This window comes from Nicotiana tomentosiformis, chromosome 7 (genome assembly GCF_000390325.3).
Source record: "Nicotiana tomentosiformis chromosome 7, ASM39032v3, whole genome shotgun sequence".
Classification (NCBI taxonomy): domain Eukaryota; kingdom Viridiplantae; phylum Streptophyta; class Magnoliopsida; order Solanales; family Solanaceae; genus Nicotiana; species Nicotiana tomentosiformis.
Window position 1 is genome coordinate 119764905 of NC_090818.1, and position 14817 is coordinate 119779721.

A 14817-nucleotide genomic window follows, 5' to 3' on the forward strand; every position below is an offset into this window, starting at 1 on the left:
TTTAATCCCGTGAGCTGGGAATTTTTCACGTAAAACTCTAATTTATCATTTACTTATCTCTTATTGTGTGTTTTCTGTGGGAACTGGTAGAGAATTGAGTTTCTATACAGTTTGGTGGACCCTAAGTTTCCATCAATTGGTATTTGAGCATGTTCTTTCAATCAGGCTAACACCTAAAAAGGATCCAAATGACTGCTCCACCAAAATCAGAAGAAGGTCAATCAACCTACATACGACCAAGATTCAATGGACAATACTATGGATGGTGGAAGACAAGGATACATGATTTTATTATGGCTGAAGATTCAGAGGTCTGGGATATTATCTACGATGGACCTTTCATCCCCATGAAAACTATTGGCAAGCCAGCAATGACAGCTCCGAAGACAAGGAAGGAGTACAATGATGTTGACTGAAAATCCATAGAGAAGAACATCCGAGTAAAAAAGATCCTCATCTGTGGTATTGGACCAATCGAGTACAACAGAATCTCTACCTATCAATCTGTCAAAGAGATCTGGGAAGGTTTCCAAACAACACATGAGGGAACAACTCAATCAAGCAATCAAAAATTGACATTGTCACTACTGAGTATGAACTCTTCAGGATGAAGGATGATGAGTCCATTCAGGACATGCACACTCGATTCACCTCTATCATCAACGAGCTCCACTCTCTAGGAGAGATCATTCCAAGAAACAAATTTGTCAGGAAAATACTCAGTGTATTACTTGGTTCTTAGAAAAGCAAAATAAATGCTATCATGGAGGCAAAGGAACTGCAAATATTGACCATTGATAAACTCATTAGTAATCTGAAGACATGTGAAATAAAGAAGAAAAAGGACCATGAAAGAAGAGAGCCCAAAAAGGAGAAGAACCTGGTCCTCAAGGCAGACAACAATAACTCAAGTGGTGAGGATGCTGACATGGCCTACCCGATGAAGCGATTTCAGAAAATGGTTCGCAGGAATTTAGGCATTCCAAAAAGGGGAAGCTCCAGCAAGCCAAGGGGTTATGACTTATGTCATAAATGTGGGAAGCTTGGACAATTAATCAAGGATTGTCCTCTCATCAAGCAAGACCAGTACAAGCACAACATAGACAGAGTAGTCAAGAGGAACCCGGTTCCTGACAAAAGATTCAAGAGAAAAGATGTCGCTGACAATATTGTGAAACAAGCTCTTGCTGCATGGGGAGATTCTACAAGTGAATCTAGAGAAGGTGATGAAAGAGGTGAAACCTCCATGATGGCAATTGAAAGTGAAGCAGCTGAATATGACTCTATCTTTGTTCTAATAGCAAAATCTGGCGATGATGATGATGAGGTAAATTTCTAGATGTTCAAAGAAATTTGAAGTCTTACTCTCAGAAGAAGCTTATATATTTGGCAAATGTTTTAATTGATGCTTATCATAGTCTTATAAATGATAAAAATACATTAACTGTGGAATTAGGAGAGGTAGAACATGAGAGAAATGATCTGGTAGTTGTAGTGGTTGACCTAAAAGAAACCATCGAGGTTCTAAATAAAGAAAAAGATGTTCTGACTAAAAATATTTAAAACGTAGAACATGAGAGAGATGATCCGTTGGTAGTAGTTGTGGATCTAAAAAATAATTGAGGAACTAAAAAGGGGAAACAGTTCTGGGAACATCCAAAAGGGAAAGGAAGTTGCAAGTGAGGCAGACATTAAGCTTGAAAATGAACTTAAATCTGTGAAATCTAGTCTGTGTGCTAAGCTTGAAAGAAACAGACAAATTCAAGAAGATCTAGGCAGAGTTAAAAATGACCTAGAAAAATCTCTAATGTGGACCTAGTCCTCTGATATAATCACTGCCATGTATACAAGCTATGGTGGGAACAGTCAGGGAGTCGGTTTCCAAAAGGAAAGGACTTCCTAGAACCCACATAACAAGTATGTTACTGGCCCTGATAACTGGCTTTGTACTCACTGGGGCAACACTGGACACTTTAAAGAAAATTGTAAGGCTAGAATCAATCCCAACAGAAAAACAAGGTCTTTGTTGAAAAGGTAACTAATGCTAAGGAACCTGGTTCCTCTATTAAAAACGTGTATTGCCTGCTTGGTCAAAAAGAAGTTTAATTCACCCTTTTCCTCACTACAAGGGACCCAAACTTGTTTGGGTTCCTAAGTCTAATCCTTGATTTTCTTGTATAGGGAGAAGTAAAAGGAAGCAACCAAAAATGGTATATGGATAGTGGCTGCTCTAAGCATATGACTGGAAGCATTGATGATTTCCTATCACTCAAAGCCCTGCAAGGAGGGAGTGTGTCCTTTGGCAATGGCAGAAAGGGATACATTCTGAGAGTAGGAAGAATTAGGAAGACATTCACTATTCAACTGAGAATATATACTATGTGAATGGCTTGAAATATAGCCTACTGAGTGTCTCTCAAATCTGCGACAAAGGAAACAAAGTTGAATTTTTATCAAAAACCTGCACAATCACAAATCTCATGACTGGTGGAGCGGTTTTGTTAGAAAAAAGATTTAAAAACATCTATGTTGTTGATAATGATGCTGAGTTGTGGCACAGAAGATTGGTACATGCAAGCTTTTCATTGCTGAATAAGTTGGTCAAGAAGGACCTGGTCCGTGGGCTGCCCATATCAAGGTTCAAAGATCACAAGGTGTGTGATGCTTATGTAAGAGGAAAGCAAGTCAGGTCCTCTTTCAAGCCCAAGAATTAAGTAAGCACCTCAAGGCTACTTCATCTTCTTAATATGGATCTATATGGACCTATGAGGATGCCATGTAGATGAGGAAAGAAGTACATCTTTGTCATAGTTGACGACTACTCCAGATTCACACCTTATTTCTCAGAACTAAGGATGAAAACTTTCCAGTCTTTGTTGCATTTGTGAAGCAGATTCAAGTGAAGATGTGCATGTCACGACCCCAAATTTTCTCCGTATGATATCATGACGACACCTAGTCTCTAAGACTAGGTAAGCCTAACAATATGCGGAAATATTAAATAAGAGATTAAATTGGAACATCCCAACATTTTAATAAATAGAATCTACCAAAATGCAATACGTACAATCCCAAAACCTAATGAGATATAAGTCACAAGCTCAAGATACAGTACCGAACAATCATACACATCACTGTCTATCAAATGGTAAAGAAATAAGAAAAGAACGGGATATAAGGGGACTCCGAGGCATGCGGACGCAGGCATGTGTACCTTGAAGTCTCCAAAGCAGCAACACAACACACTAATATCGAGGCTGATAGGATGTACCTGGATCTGTATAAAAATATGTGTAGAAGCGTAGTATGAGTACACCACAACGGTACCCAATAAGTGCCAAGCCTAACCTCGGTAGAGTATTTACGAGATCGGGTCAAGGCCCAACTGGAGATAATAAGAAACAAGACAGAGGTAATATGATATAATAAAAATGACAGGGAAGTGAACATTAAAGAATTTATGGGAAATAATAACACGGAATCAAGGAAAGCTAATACAACACGAAAGGAAAACAAGATTTTTACATGTTAAGGAAAACAAGAACCAAATAGTACAGCAAATAAAGAATATCAACAGGGGCACTCCCAAGGTACCGCCTCACATTCCCAAATCGTAAAAACAAATTACAGTCTTTCCTTATATCACCGCGGGAGCCTTTATATTTTGTTTTTGAAAATCATTTTTCCTAAATAACATCTCGTGTTTTAGTACACCTTATCACACTACATGGCTTCTAGTAGTTCCCCTACTAGCCACGCGTATCAAGCCCACCTTATCTCACCGCATGCGTTTCAACACCCAGACCTTATACCACCGCATGTGTATCAATAATCATAATGGCATAGCAGAAACCTCGTGCAAACAATTGTTGTTGTAGGCAAACTATGCAAGCGGCAAGAACTAATCCTAAGAACCCCCAAAATCCATCACACACGCATGACTAATATCCTCCAATATCTGAATAGTGCGCTCGGACTGTCCATCCGTCTGAGGGTGAAATGTTGTACTCTACTCCACCCGAGTACCCAACCCATGTTGTACGGCTCTCCAGAACTGCGATGTAAACTGCCTACCCCGATCAGAGATGATAGATACCGGTACTCCATGAAGCCTGACAATCTTGCGAATGTACACCTGAGCCAGCTGCTTTGAAGAGTAAGTAGTCACCACAGGAATTAAATGAGCTGACTTGGTCAATCTATCCTCAATCACCCAAACTGCATCGAACTTCCTCTGAGTCCGTGGGAGCCCAACAACAAAATCCATAGTAATCCGCTCCCATTTCCACTCTGGAATTTCTAGCTTGTGAAGCAATCCACCTGGCCGCTGGTGCTCATACTTCACCTTCTAGCAATTTAGGCACCGAGATACATTCTCCACTGTGTCCTTCTTCATTCTCCTCTGCCAATAATGCTGCCTCATGTCCTTATACATCTTCGCGACATCTGGATGAATGGAGTATCGCAAATTATGAGCCTTCTGGGGAATCAACTCACGCAAGCCATCTACAATGGGCACACATAGCCTGCCCTACATTCATAATACACCGTCATCTCCAATAGTGACCTCATTGGCATCACCCTGCTGAAACCTGTCCTTGAGGACAAGCAGATGAGGGTCGTCATACTGATGCTCTCCGATACGATCATTAAGAGAAAATCGAGAAACCACACAAGCCAAAACTCAAATCGGCTCAAAAACATCCAATTTTACAAACGGGTTGGCCAAGCCCTGGACATCTAAGGCTAAAGGCCTCTCCGCTACCGGTAAGTATACTAAGTTGCCCAAATTATCCGCCTTGCGACTCAAGGCATCGGCCACCACATTGGCCTTACCGGGATGATATATAATGGTGATATCATAGTCCTTAAATAACTCCAACTGCCTCCACTGCCGGAAGTTAAGATCTTTCAGTTTGAACAGATGTTGTAAACTCTGGTGATCGGTGTAGACCTCACAAGGGACGCCATAAAATAGTGTCGCCAGATCTTCAAGACCTGAACAATAGCTGCTAACTCGAGGTCGTAGATAGGATAGTTCTTCTCGTGCACCTTCAACTATTTAGACACGTAGTAAATCACCCTACCATCTTGCATTAACACCACGCCGAGACCAATGCACGACATATCACAATACACAGTGTAAGACCCCAAATCGGTAGGAAACACCAACACTTGGGCTATAGTCAAAGCATTATTAAGCTTTTAAAATCTCTCCTCACACTCCTCGATCCACCTGAATGGAGCACCATTCTAGATCAGCCTGGTCATAGGTGCTGTAATAGACAAGAAACCCTCTACAATTAAACGGTAATACCCCGCCAAACCAAGAAAACTCCGAATCTCCGTAGCTGAGGACGGTCTGGGCCAACTCTGAACTGCTTTAATCTTCTTCGGATCTACCTTGATCCCCTCACTCGACACTACATGACCCACAAATTCCACTAAATCTAACCACAATTTACACTTCAAAAATTTGCATATAACTTCTTTTCTCTTAAGGTCTGAAGCGCGGTCCTTAAGTGTTGCTTATGATCCTCCCAACTCCGGGAGTACACCAGAATGTCGTCAATAAACACAATGATGAACGATTCAAGATAAGGCTAAAATACACTATTCATCAAGTACATGAATGATGCTGGGGCGTTGGTAAGCCCAAAATACATCACAAGGAACTCGTAATGTCCATACCAAGTCCTGAAGGCAGTCTTTGGGATATTTGGCTCCCAAATATTCAACTGATGATAACCTGAATAAAAGTTGATCTTAGAGAACACTCTCGCACCCTGTAGCTGATCAAATAGGTCATCAATACGTGGCAATGGTTACATGCTCTTCATCATAACCTTGTTCAAATGGCGATAATGAATACAGATAGGCATTGATCCATCTTTCTTCTTTACAAATAAGACTGGAGAACCCCAAGGCGACACACTAGGCCGTATGAATCCCTTATCAAGCAACTCCTACAACTGTTCCTTTAACTCTTTGAACTCTGCTGGGTCCATACGATAAGGTGGAATAGAAATGGGTTGAGTTCCCGGTAATAAATCAACACCAAAGTCGATATCTCTATCGGTCAGCATGCCCGAAAGATCCGCCAGGAATATATCTGGATAATCCCTCACTACTGAAATTGAGTCGACGGTAGGAGTATCAACACTGACATTTCTCACATATGCCAGATACACATCACACCCCTTCTCAACTATCCATTAAGCCTTTAGAAATGAAATAACCCTACCAAGAACATAATCTAAAGTACCTCTCCACTTTAACCGGGGTAGACCTGGCATAGCTAACGTCACTGTCTTGGTGTGATAATCAAGGATAGCATGAAAGAGTGACAACCAGTCTATGCCCAAAATAATATCAAAGTCTACCATACTGAGAAATAATAAATCAGCTCTGATATCAAAACCACCGAGAACAACTAAACACGACCAATACACATAGTTAACAACAATAGAATCTCCCATAGGTATAGACACATAGACAGGCAAACTCAAAGAACTATGGTATACACCCAAATACGGAGCAAAATAAGATGACACATAAGAATAAGTGGAGCCTAGATCAAATAAGACTGATGCATCTCGATGACAGACCGGAATAATACCTGTGATGATAGAGTCGGATGCAACTGCCTCCATCCTAGCAGGAAGAGCATAGTATCTGGCAAGGCCTCCCTCTTTAGGGCGACCTCTACCTACTCGACCTCCACCTCTAGCTGGATGTGTAGGTGCACCCCTCCTAAATCTAGGGCAATCCCTTACTATATGACGAGAGTCACCACACTCAAAACAAGCTCTCGGAGGAAGTTGCTGTTGTGGCTGGCTCGGGCCTGATCAGCTGGATTAACCGCTGAAAGCACCCCGTGCAGGAGGTGCACTAGATACTGGCAGTGCATAATAGGGAGCCTGAGGCCTAGGATTGGTTGGAATACCGCTAGAAGTTGGAAGTGCGGAATGAATATGGCGACTCATACAGCCCCTACCATGACGAGTTGCTGCTGAGGCAGGGGTACCACTATATGTGCTAGACTCTCGAGACCTCTTGGCCTCCTTCTCCTCTCTCTCCCGAGTCAACATACCCTACATATCCTAGCTCACCCCGCTACCTGCTGGTATGTGATGTATATCTCCAACTCTCGGGCCATGCTAAATCTGATACTAGGGTTGAGACCCTCGATAAATTGAGGGACCCGCTCTCTAACAGTAGCAACCAAGGCTGGTGCAAGGCTAGCCTAATCACTAAACCAGACCGCATACTCCGACACGGTCATAGTGCCCTAGCGCAACTGCTCAAACTCTGCGTGCCATGCATATTGGGGATATACTCTCTCAAGAACATATCTGAGAACTGAGTCTAAGTGAGTGAAGCTGCCTCGGCCAGACTACCAAACACATATGCTCTCCACCACTGATAAGACACTCCTCTAAGTTGGAACAAAGTGAAAAGAACCCCACTAGACTCCGCAATACCCATAGTACGGAGGATACAGTGGCACTCCTAAAGAAAACCTTGGGCATCCTCTGACGCCAAGCCACTGAAAGTAGGAGGGTGGTACTTCTTGTACCTCTCGAGCCTGAGTTGCTCCTCCTCAGAAGCTGTTGCCCTAACCTCAGGCTGAACAGGGGCTACCGGCTATACCTCTGGGACCTGGTCAACCTGAACCCGCTGCTCTGGGGTACGGGTTACTGTACTCTAAGCTTCTCCCCTGACCTGAGATATAGCAGGAGCAACTAGGATAAACCCAGCCTGAGCTAAAGTGCCGAACATGCTCAGAAATGTGGCGAAAGTCACCTGGAGAGCTGGTGCAGTAACAGGCGTCTTAGGTGCCTTCCCTCCAACTGGAGCTACTGGTGGCTCGTCTGTAGCATATCGTGCGGGTGCTCTGGCTGCACCACGTGGATGTCCTCGGGTGCCTGATCATCTGATCCAGCTGTACGTGTCCTCACCATCTGTGAGAGAATAGAAAGACAGAAATTTAGAATCTGAAGTCAAAGATTTCGCTTGATAAGGAATCAAAGAAGTGAAGCTTTTCCTAACAGTTCCATAGCCTCCCGAAGATAAGTACAGATGTCTCTGTAACGATCCGCGAGACTCTACTAAACTTCCTTATGACTCATAACACCTATGAACCTAGAGCTCTGATACCAACTTGTCACGACCCCAAATTCCCTCCGTAAGATATCGTGACGACACCTAGTCTCTAAGATTAAGTAAGCCTAACAATATGCAGAAACATTAAATAAGAGATTAAAACTAGAACATCCCAACATTTTAATAAATAGAAACTAACAAAACTCAATATGTACAATCCCAAAACCTGGTGAGATATAAGTCACAAGCTCAAGATATAGTACCGAACAATCCTATACATCACTATCTATCAAAATATAAAGAAATAAGAAAAGAACGGGATAGAAAGGGACTTCGAGGCATGCGGATGCGGGCAGGAGTACCTTAAAGTCTACAAAGCAGCAATATAACGCACTAATATCGAGGCTGATAGGATGTACTTGGATCTGCACAAAACATGTGCAGAAGCGTAGTATGAGTATACCACAATGGTACCCAGTAAGTACAAAGCCAAAGCTCGGTAGAGTAGTGACGAAGTCGGGTCAAGGCCCTACTGGAGATAACAAGAAACAAGACAGAGGTAATATGATATAATAAAAATGACAGGGAAGTGAACAATAAAGAATTTACGGGAAATAACAACACGAAACCAAGGAAAGCTAATACAATACGAAAGGAAAACAAGAATTTTACATGTTAAGGAAAACAAGAACCAAACAATACAGCAAATAAAGAATATCAGCAGGGGCACTCCCAAGGTACCGCCTCGTAGTCCCAAATCATAATAACAAATTACAGTCTTTCCTTATATCACCACGGGAGCCTTTATATTTGAATTTTGAAAATTATTTTCCCGAAATAGCATCTCGCGTTTTAGCCCACCTTATCACACCGGATGGCTTTTAGTAGTTCCCCTACTAGCCAAATGTATCAAGCCCACCTTATCTCACCTCATGCGTTTCAACACCCAGATTTTATACCACCGCATGCGTATCAATAATAGCAACGACACAACAGAAACCTCGTGCAAACAACCAAACAATCACCTCAACAATAACACGAAAGCCAAAACACAACAACTGAATAAATGATATTCCAAGGATAGCAATTTGAACTAAAGAATTTCCACGATTAAGTAATAAATACAGAAATCAATAAAAGGAAGTAATTCAACTAAACATGTGATACAAGTTGCAAATAGGAGATAAGACAAGTAGACATGTGAAATTAGGCTAAACATGATGATTATAACGTGCTAAAGTAACTTAATTATGGCATGAAAAGGAAACTACATAGAAAAAACCGGAATTTCAACATTTAGCCCGTGTACACACTCGTCACCTTGCGTGCACGGCCTTAACTTATCACAAATTATCACCAAACTACCAAATCCTAAAGGGAATTTCCTCCACACAAGGTTAGACAAGTCACTTACCTCAAACCACGCTCAATCAATCAATTAGAAGGCTTTTCCATCAATTTTCAACTCCGAACGGCTCGAATCTAGTCAAAATAATTTCATACTATAAATACAACTATTGGAAACTAGTTTAAATAATGGAATAACGATTTTAGCAAAGAATTGAAAAATCGCCCCAAAAGTCACCCCGGGCCAGCATCTCGGATTCCAACAAAAGTCATAAAATCCGTAAGAAAATTCAACCACGAGTCCAACCATACCAAATTTACCAAAATTCGACACCAAATCGTCACTCAAATCCCCAATTTAAACTCTCTAAATCCCTAGCCTCAAACTCCAAAATTACACCTCAAACCACACAATCTAGGTGGGAAAATCAATGGGGAAACATAAATTTTGAGTAAAAATAACCACAAGTGACTTACCTCAACGAATCTCTTTGAAATCCCTCTCACATATCGCCTAATCCCGAGCTTGAAACGTCCAAAATGATAAAACAAATCACGGAACCCTCAATTTTAATACACTGCCCAGGATTTCCGCACCTGCGAAAACTTACCTGCACCTACGGCTTCACGAGTGCAACCAAGACATTCGCTCTTGCGATTGGCTTCGCACCTACGGACCAAAATTCTGCGCCTGCGGACTCGCGTCTGCGAGCACACTACAGTTTCTGCGGAGTCAGCTCCCTTTCCCATTTCTGCATCTGCGTTCATCACTTCGCACCTGCGACCTTGCACATATGGGAAAGCTCTTCGTACCTGTGAGAACTACCTAGCTCCAGTCCTAACCGCTTCTGCGATAGCTGGTGCGCACATGCGGCTTCACACCTGCGATCAAAACCTCTGCAGGTGCGATTGCACTAGACCTAGTGCTTCAGCAATATCCCAAACTTAAATTTGATTTGCTAAACATCCGAAACCATCCTGAGTCCCCTATAACCTCAACCAAATATACCAAAAGTTCCTAAAATACGATACAAACTTAGTCGAGCCTTCAAATCACATCAAACAACACTAAAATCATGAATTGAGCATCGATTCAACCCTAATGAACTTTTGAACTTCTAACTTTCACATCCGATGATGAAGCCTATCAAATCAAGTCTGATTGACCTCAAATTTTTCACACAAATCCTAAACAACATTGCGGACCTATTCCAACATCCGGAATAAAAGTCTGATCCCAATATAAAAAAGTCCACTCCCCGTCAAACTTTCCAAAAATCTTCCAGCTTTCCAACTTTCCAAAAATCTTCTAACTCTATAACGACTGATCAGGTCGTTATAGAGCCATAATGTTATAAGTATAAGGTCTGATCATGGTATAGAGTTCGACAATGCAAAATCAGATGAATTCTGTGCTGAAAATGGCATACGTCACAATTTCTCAGCTCCCGGAACACCCCAATAAAATGGTGTTGTGAAGAGGAAAAATAGGACTCTTGAAAACATGGCAAGAACTATGCTAATTGACAGTGGCGTAATAAAAGTCTTCTGGGCAGAGGCAGTCAACACTGCTTGTTACTTGGTGAATAAGTGCATGATCAGGTCCCTCCTGATGCCAACAATGGATCCCATTCAAAGGAACCTCTATCTTCCCACAATGAGATTCAGGTGTCTAACCGGAAAAATAAAAGTTCATATCGTCTCCAAAATGTGATCACTCTTCTTTATTCAGGAATTCAAACCAGATCAAAGACAAGAAACTCGTTTTCCTTCTCAGCTTTCCTTTCTCAAATTGAGCCTAAAAATATCAAGGAAGTATTGAAAGATACTAGCTGGATTACTGTTATGCAAGATGAACTTCATCAATTTTAGAGGAACCATGTTTGGCACCTGGTCCCTCGACCCTCAAATAGAACGATCATAGGAACCAGGTGGGTGTTAAGAAACAAGCTTGATGAATTTGGGAATACAACAAGGAACAAGGCCAGGTTAGTAGTTCAAGGCTACAATCAAGAAGAAGGGATCGACTATGATAAAACTTTTGCTCCAGTTGCTCGAATGGAAGCCATCAGAATTCTCATTGCTTTTGCATCTCATATGGAATTCAAATTGTTCCAAATAGATGTAAAAAGTGTATTTCTGAATGGATATTTAAAGGAAGAAGTCCTCGTCAAACAACCACCTAGGTTTGAGTGTCATGAGCATCATGAACATGTATTCAAACTTGATAATGCATTATATGGACTGAAGCAGGCCCCTCATGCTTGGTATGAAAGGTTGTCCAAGTTTCTTCTTGAAACTGGCTTTTGTTACACCCCATGATTTTGTACATGAAAGCACACCATAAGTAAATTGAAGAAAGCTCAGAAATGAGATGTTACATCTTGCATTCTTGTATGTTAAAGTTTCGTCGTAAGTTAACTGACGTAGACTCGGGAATGAGATTATTTTTTAGGTTTATAAGCATTTATGCTATTAATAATAGGCAATAAGTAAGTGCTATGAAGGTTAGAGGGTAAACGAATCAAAAAAAAATGAGTTTCGTTGAAGGTTGTCAATTTGGGATAAAATACGGTTCGAGCTATAATACCAGGTATTTATGGACTAGTGTCGTACAAGGTACTACATGACCATAATAGTAAGGTATATAAAGTGTATTAAAAGTGAGTAGTATTTTAAGCAATTTTAGATAATTCTTAATTATGTAGATAATTGGGTAATTATTGATTTTTAATGGGAGGTTAACTAATTAATTAAGTATCTTTGGATAAGGCTTATGGACCTCAACGTGGCAACCAAGGAGATCTTGATCAAATGCCCAAGTAATGACTCTTAATACATATAAAAGGTGGCACCTTTTCGGAGATGTTTGGTGGCTAAGTCATCTTAAGTGGGGCCCACACCCAAAGATTAAAGAGAACCTCTCTAATTCACAAAATGAAGTTGCTCACATCTACTAAGTCACGGATGAAGCTTAAGCAAGAAAGTTCATAAGAGATTATCACATAATAGCAACATGATTTGCTACAAAATTCATACGAAGTTATACAACGTAATAGCAACGGAATTTGCAATTCTAAGGGAGCCCGGTATAATCTTTCTCAAGAACATCATACGGATTTTTCCCTACTCTGATCTTCGTTACGTGTTTCGTCGCAATTGGCGTGCGTTAGAGGGATTGTTAAGAGAATCGGTTCAGGTATGTTAAGACTATCCCTTCTTTCTTTTTGGCATGATTCATACGATACAAACAAAACGAGCAAACGCATAGCTTTCATAAATGACTCTATTCATAGAAGTACTAGGGGTGTCTATATTCTTGATTCCCCATGTGTCTTATTATTATATCTTTTGTTCATGGGTTTCAGAAAAATATGTAGTTGATAAAGTTTATCCGAAAGGCATATTAATTTTATGACATTCCGAGAAATTTTATTAACATACTTCTTATGCATTTCTTTCATTTATACATGTATATTAATCCATGACTAGATGGCGTTATATACGCGTATATTATATGTATATGGGATATGGGAAAAGGTTACGGTGTTATATACGCACCGCCACCTAATCAGCTGGTATACGTTGATGATTTACCCACAGTGGCCGAGATGATATAATGGAATGCCCTCAGAGGCTTGATGATGTTATGTACGCATATACCTATGCATGGTATGACATTTATATATGCATGACATTATAAATATGAAATGATTCACAGAGCTATTCAGACTTACATGTTGAGTCTTTTACTCCATGTTTCACTCATGTCTTTTATTTACTGATTTTTATTCCTTACATACTTGGTACATTATTTGTATTGACATCCCTTTTGACTGGGGAGGCTGCGTTTCATACCTGCAGGTCCCGGTAGACAGGTTGAGAGTCTTCCAAGCAGGCTATCAGCTCAGCGGAAGGTGTTGGTGCGCTCCATTTGCTCCGGAGTTGCTTATTTGGTCAGTATGAATTGGACAAGTATTGATTAGTATGGCGGGGCCCTGTCCCGACCTTTATGGTATTTATCTACTCTTATAGGCTTGTAGACAAATGTCATGTACGTGAAAGATTTTATGGCCTTGTCGGCCTATGTTCAGTATACGAGTGATGATTTTGGTCTTATAGGTCCGTATGTCATATGTATAAGTTTGTATTACATGTTGGGTCGTCCTATGTCGAGTATTCCCTCATATTTTATTCAGGTTATCTCACGGTAGCCTTTCCATCTCATTTACCTATAATAGTATGATATTAAAAGATATGTTACGTTGGTACTCGGTTGAGTAAGATACCGGGTGCCCATTGCGGCCCATAGATTTGGGTCATGACAAAAGTGGTATCAGAGCAGTTCTGTCCTAGGGTGTCTACAAGCCGACAAAAAAGCTAAACATCTTTTTTCTTTCGCTGTCTAGTAGAGTCTTGTTTATGGGTGTGTTGTGCACCACACTTAAAAGCAGGAGGCTACAGGGCATTTAGGACTGTCACTCTTTGTTCTTACTCTAGATCGTGTGGTAGAGCTCAGTTGTAAGAATTTAAACTCCTAAATTCTATTTTATTTGTAATAAGATGATACCTACATCCAAAAGACAGTTGGTAAGAGATTGAATGTGGTTGTGGAAGAGTTGAGTCAGAGGAACTCAATTTTGCATCATGCTTGTGATGAATAAATGCGATGTCTTCAGCAGAACATGTGTGTACTAAGACGTGTAAGCTTCTTGATAAAGATCCCTAAGGCAAGAATATCTATCCACTCGTATGGTAAAAAGGAATAAGAGAATCGAAAGGTAGACACAAGTTTCAGCAAGTAAAAGAAGCAAGGTAAATAAGGGTATGAGGTACCCAGTTAATGATGATTAACAGTATTTACAATTCAAGCAGATAAATATAAGCATTCCGAGTTACTTTCAACAGTAACGAAGATATATACAATTAGCCACACCCATCTCAAGTATGCCCTATGGAAGCTGACAGATATAGTTTAAGAGAAGGATGGGATATCAGGAACAAGCTGGGGTTAGAGTAACCTAAAATTGTGGATGGATTGTTAGCATTAGTTGACATTTAGAAGGATATTGCAAATGTGCTAATAGATCTCCTTGTAAGAAACCCAGATGGTGCACTCTAAAACAGTACAACTAGATATGGGTACTACAAAGATAGGCACTGGAAGCCTGAAAGGGATAAATATTATCTTAGTGTGGCTCCCGTCCCTAGTAGAGAGAGAATGTTAGGAAACCCGAAGAGCGAGTAGATGGAGCAAGGAGAGCTAAAAGCAAAAGAATGTCTTGTTGAAGTTTTCAGAATAAAGTGATAGACAAAAATATTAGCAGGGAAATAAGAAGAGAGTTAATGAAGCATTATAAGTAA

At 40.7% G+C, this 14817-nt stretch overlaps 1 protein-coding gene across 1 annotated transcript; it reads left to right on the top strand.

Annotated features, from left to right (window-relative positions):
* The first annotated feature begins 763 nt into the window (after positions 1-763).
* LOC138896285 (uncharacterized) lies at positions 764-2385 on the top strand. The gene is made up of 2 exons (XM_070181082.1): positions 764-1327; positions 2182-2385. Exons 1-2 carry the CDS (start codon positions 764-766, stop codon positions 2383-2385), a joined length of 768 nt encoding a protein of 255 aa, XP_070037183.1.
* The last annotated feature ends 12432 nt before the right edge of the window (positions 2386-14817 follow it).

Excerpts from the sequence above, each read along its gene's own strand:
- LOC138896285 (XM_070181082.1), top strand. The coding sequence starts at position 764 with ATGGAGGCAAAGGAACTGCAAATATTGACCATTGATAAACTCATTAGT. Across the intron at positions 1,328-2,181 it reads CTGGCGATGATGATGATGAG|GGAGAAGTAAAAGGAAGCAA; the intron begins GTAAATTTCTAG and ends TTTCTTGTATAG.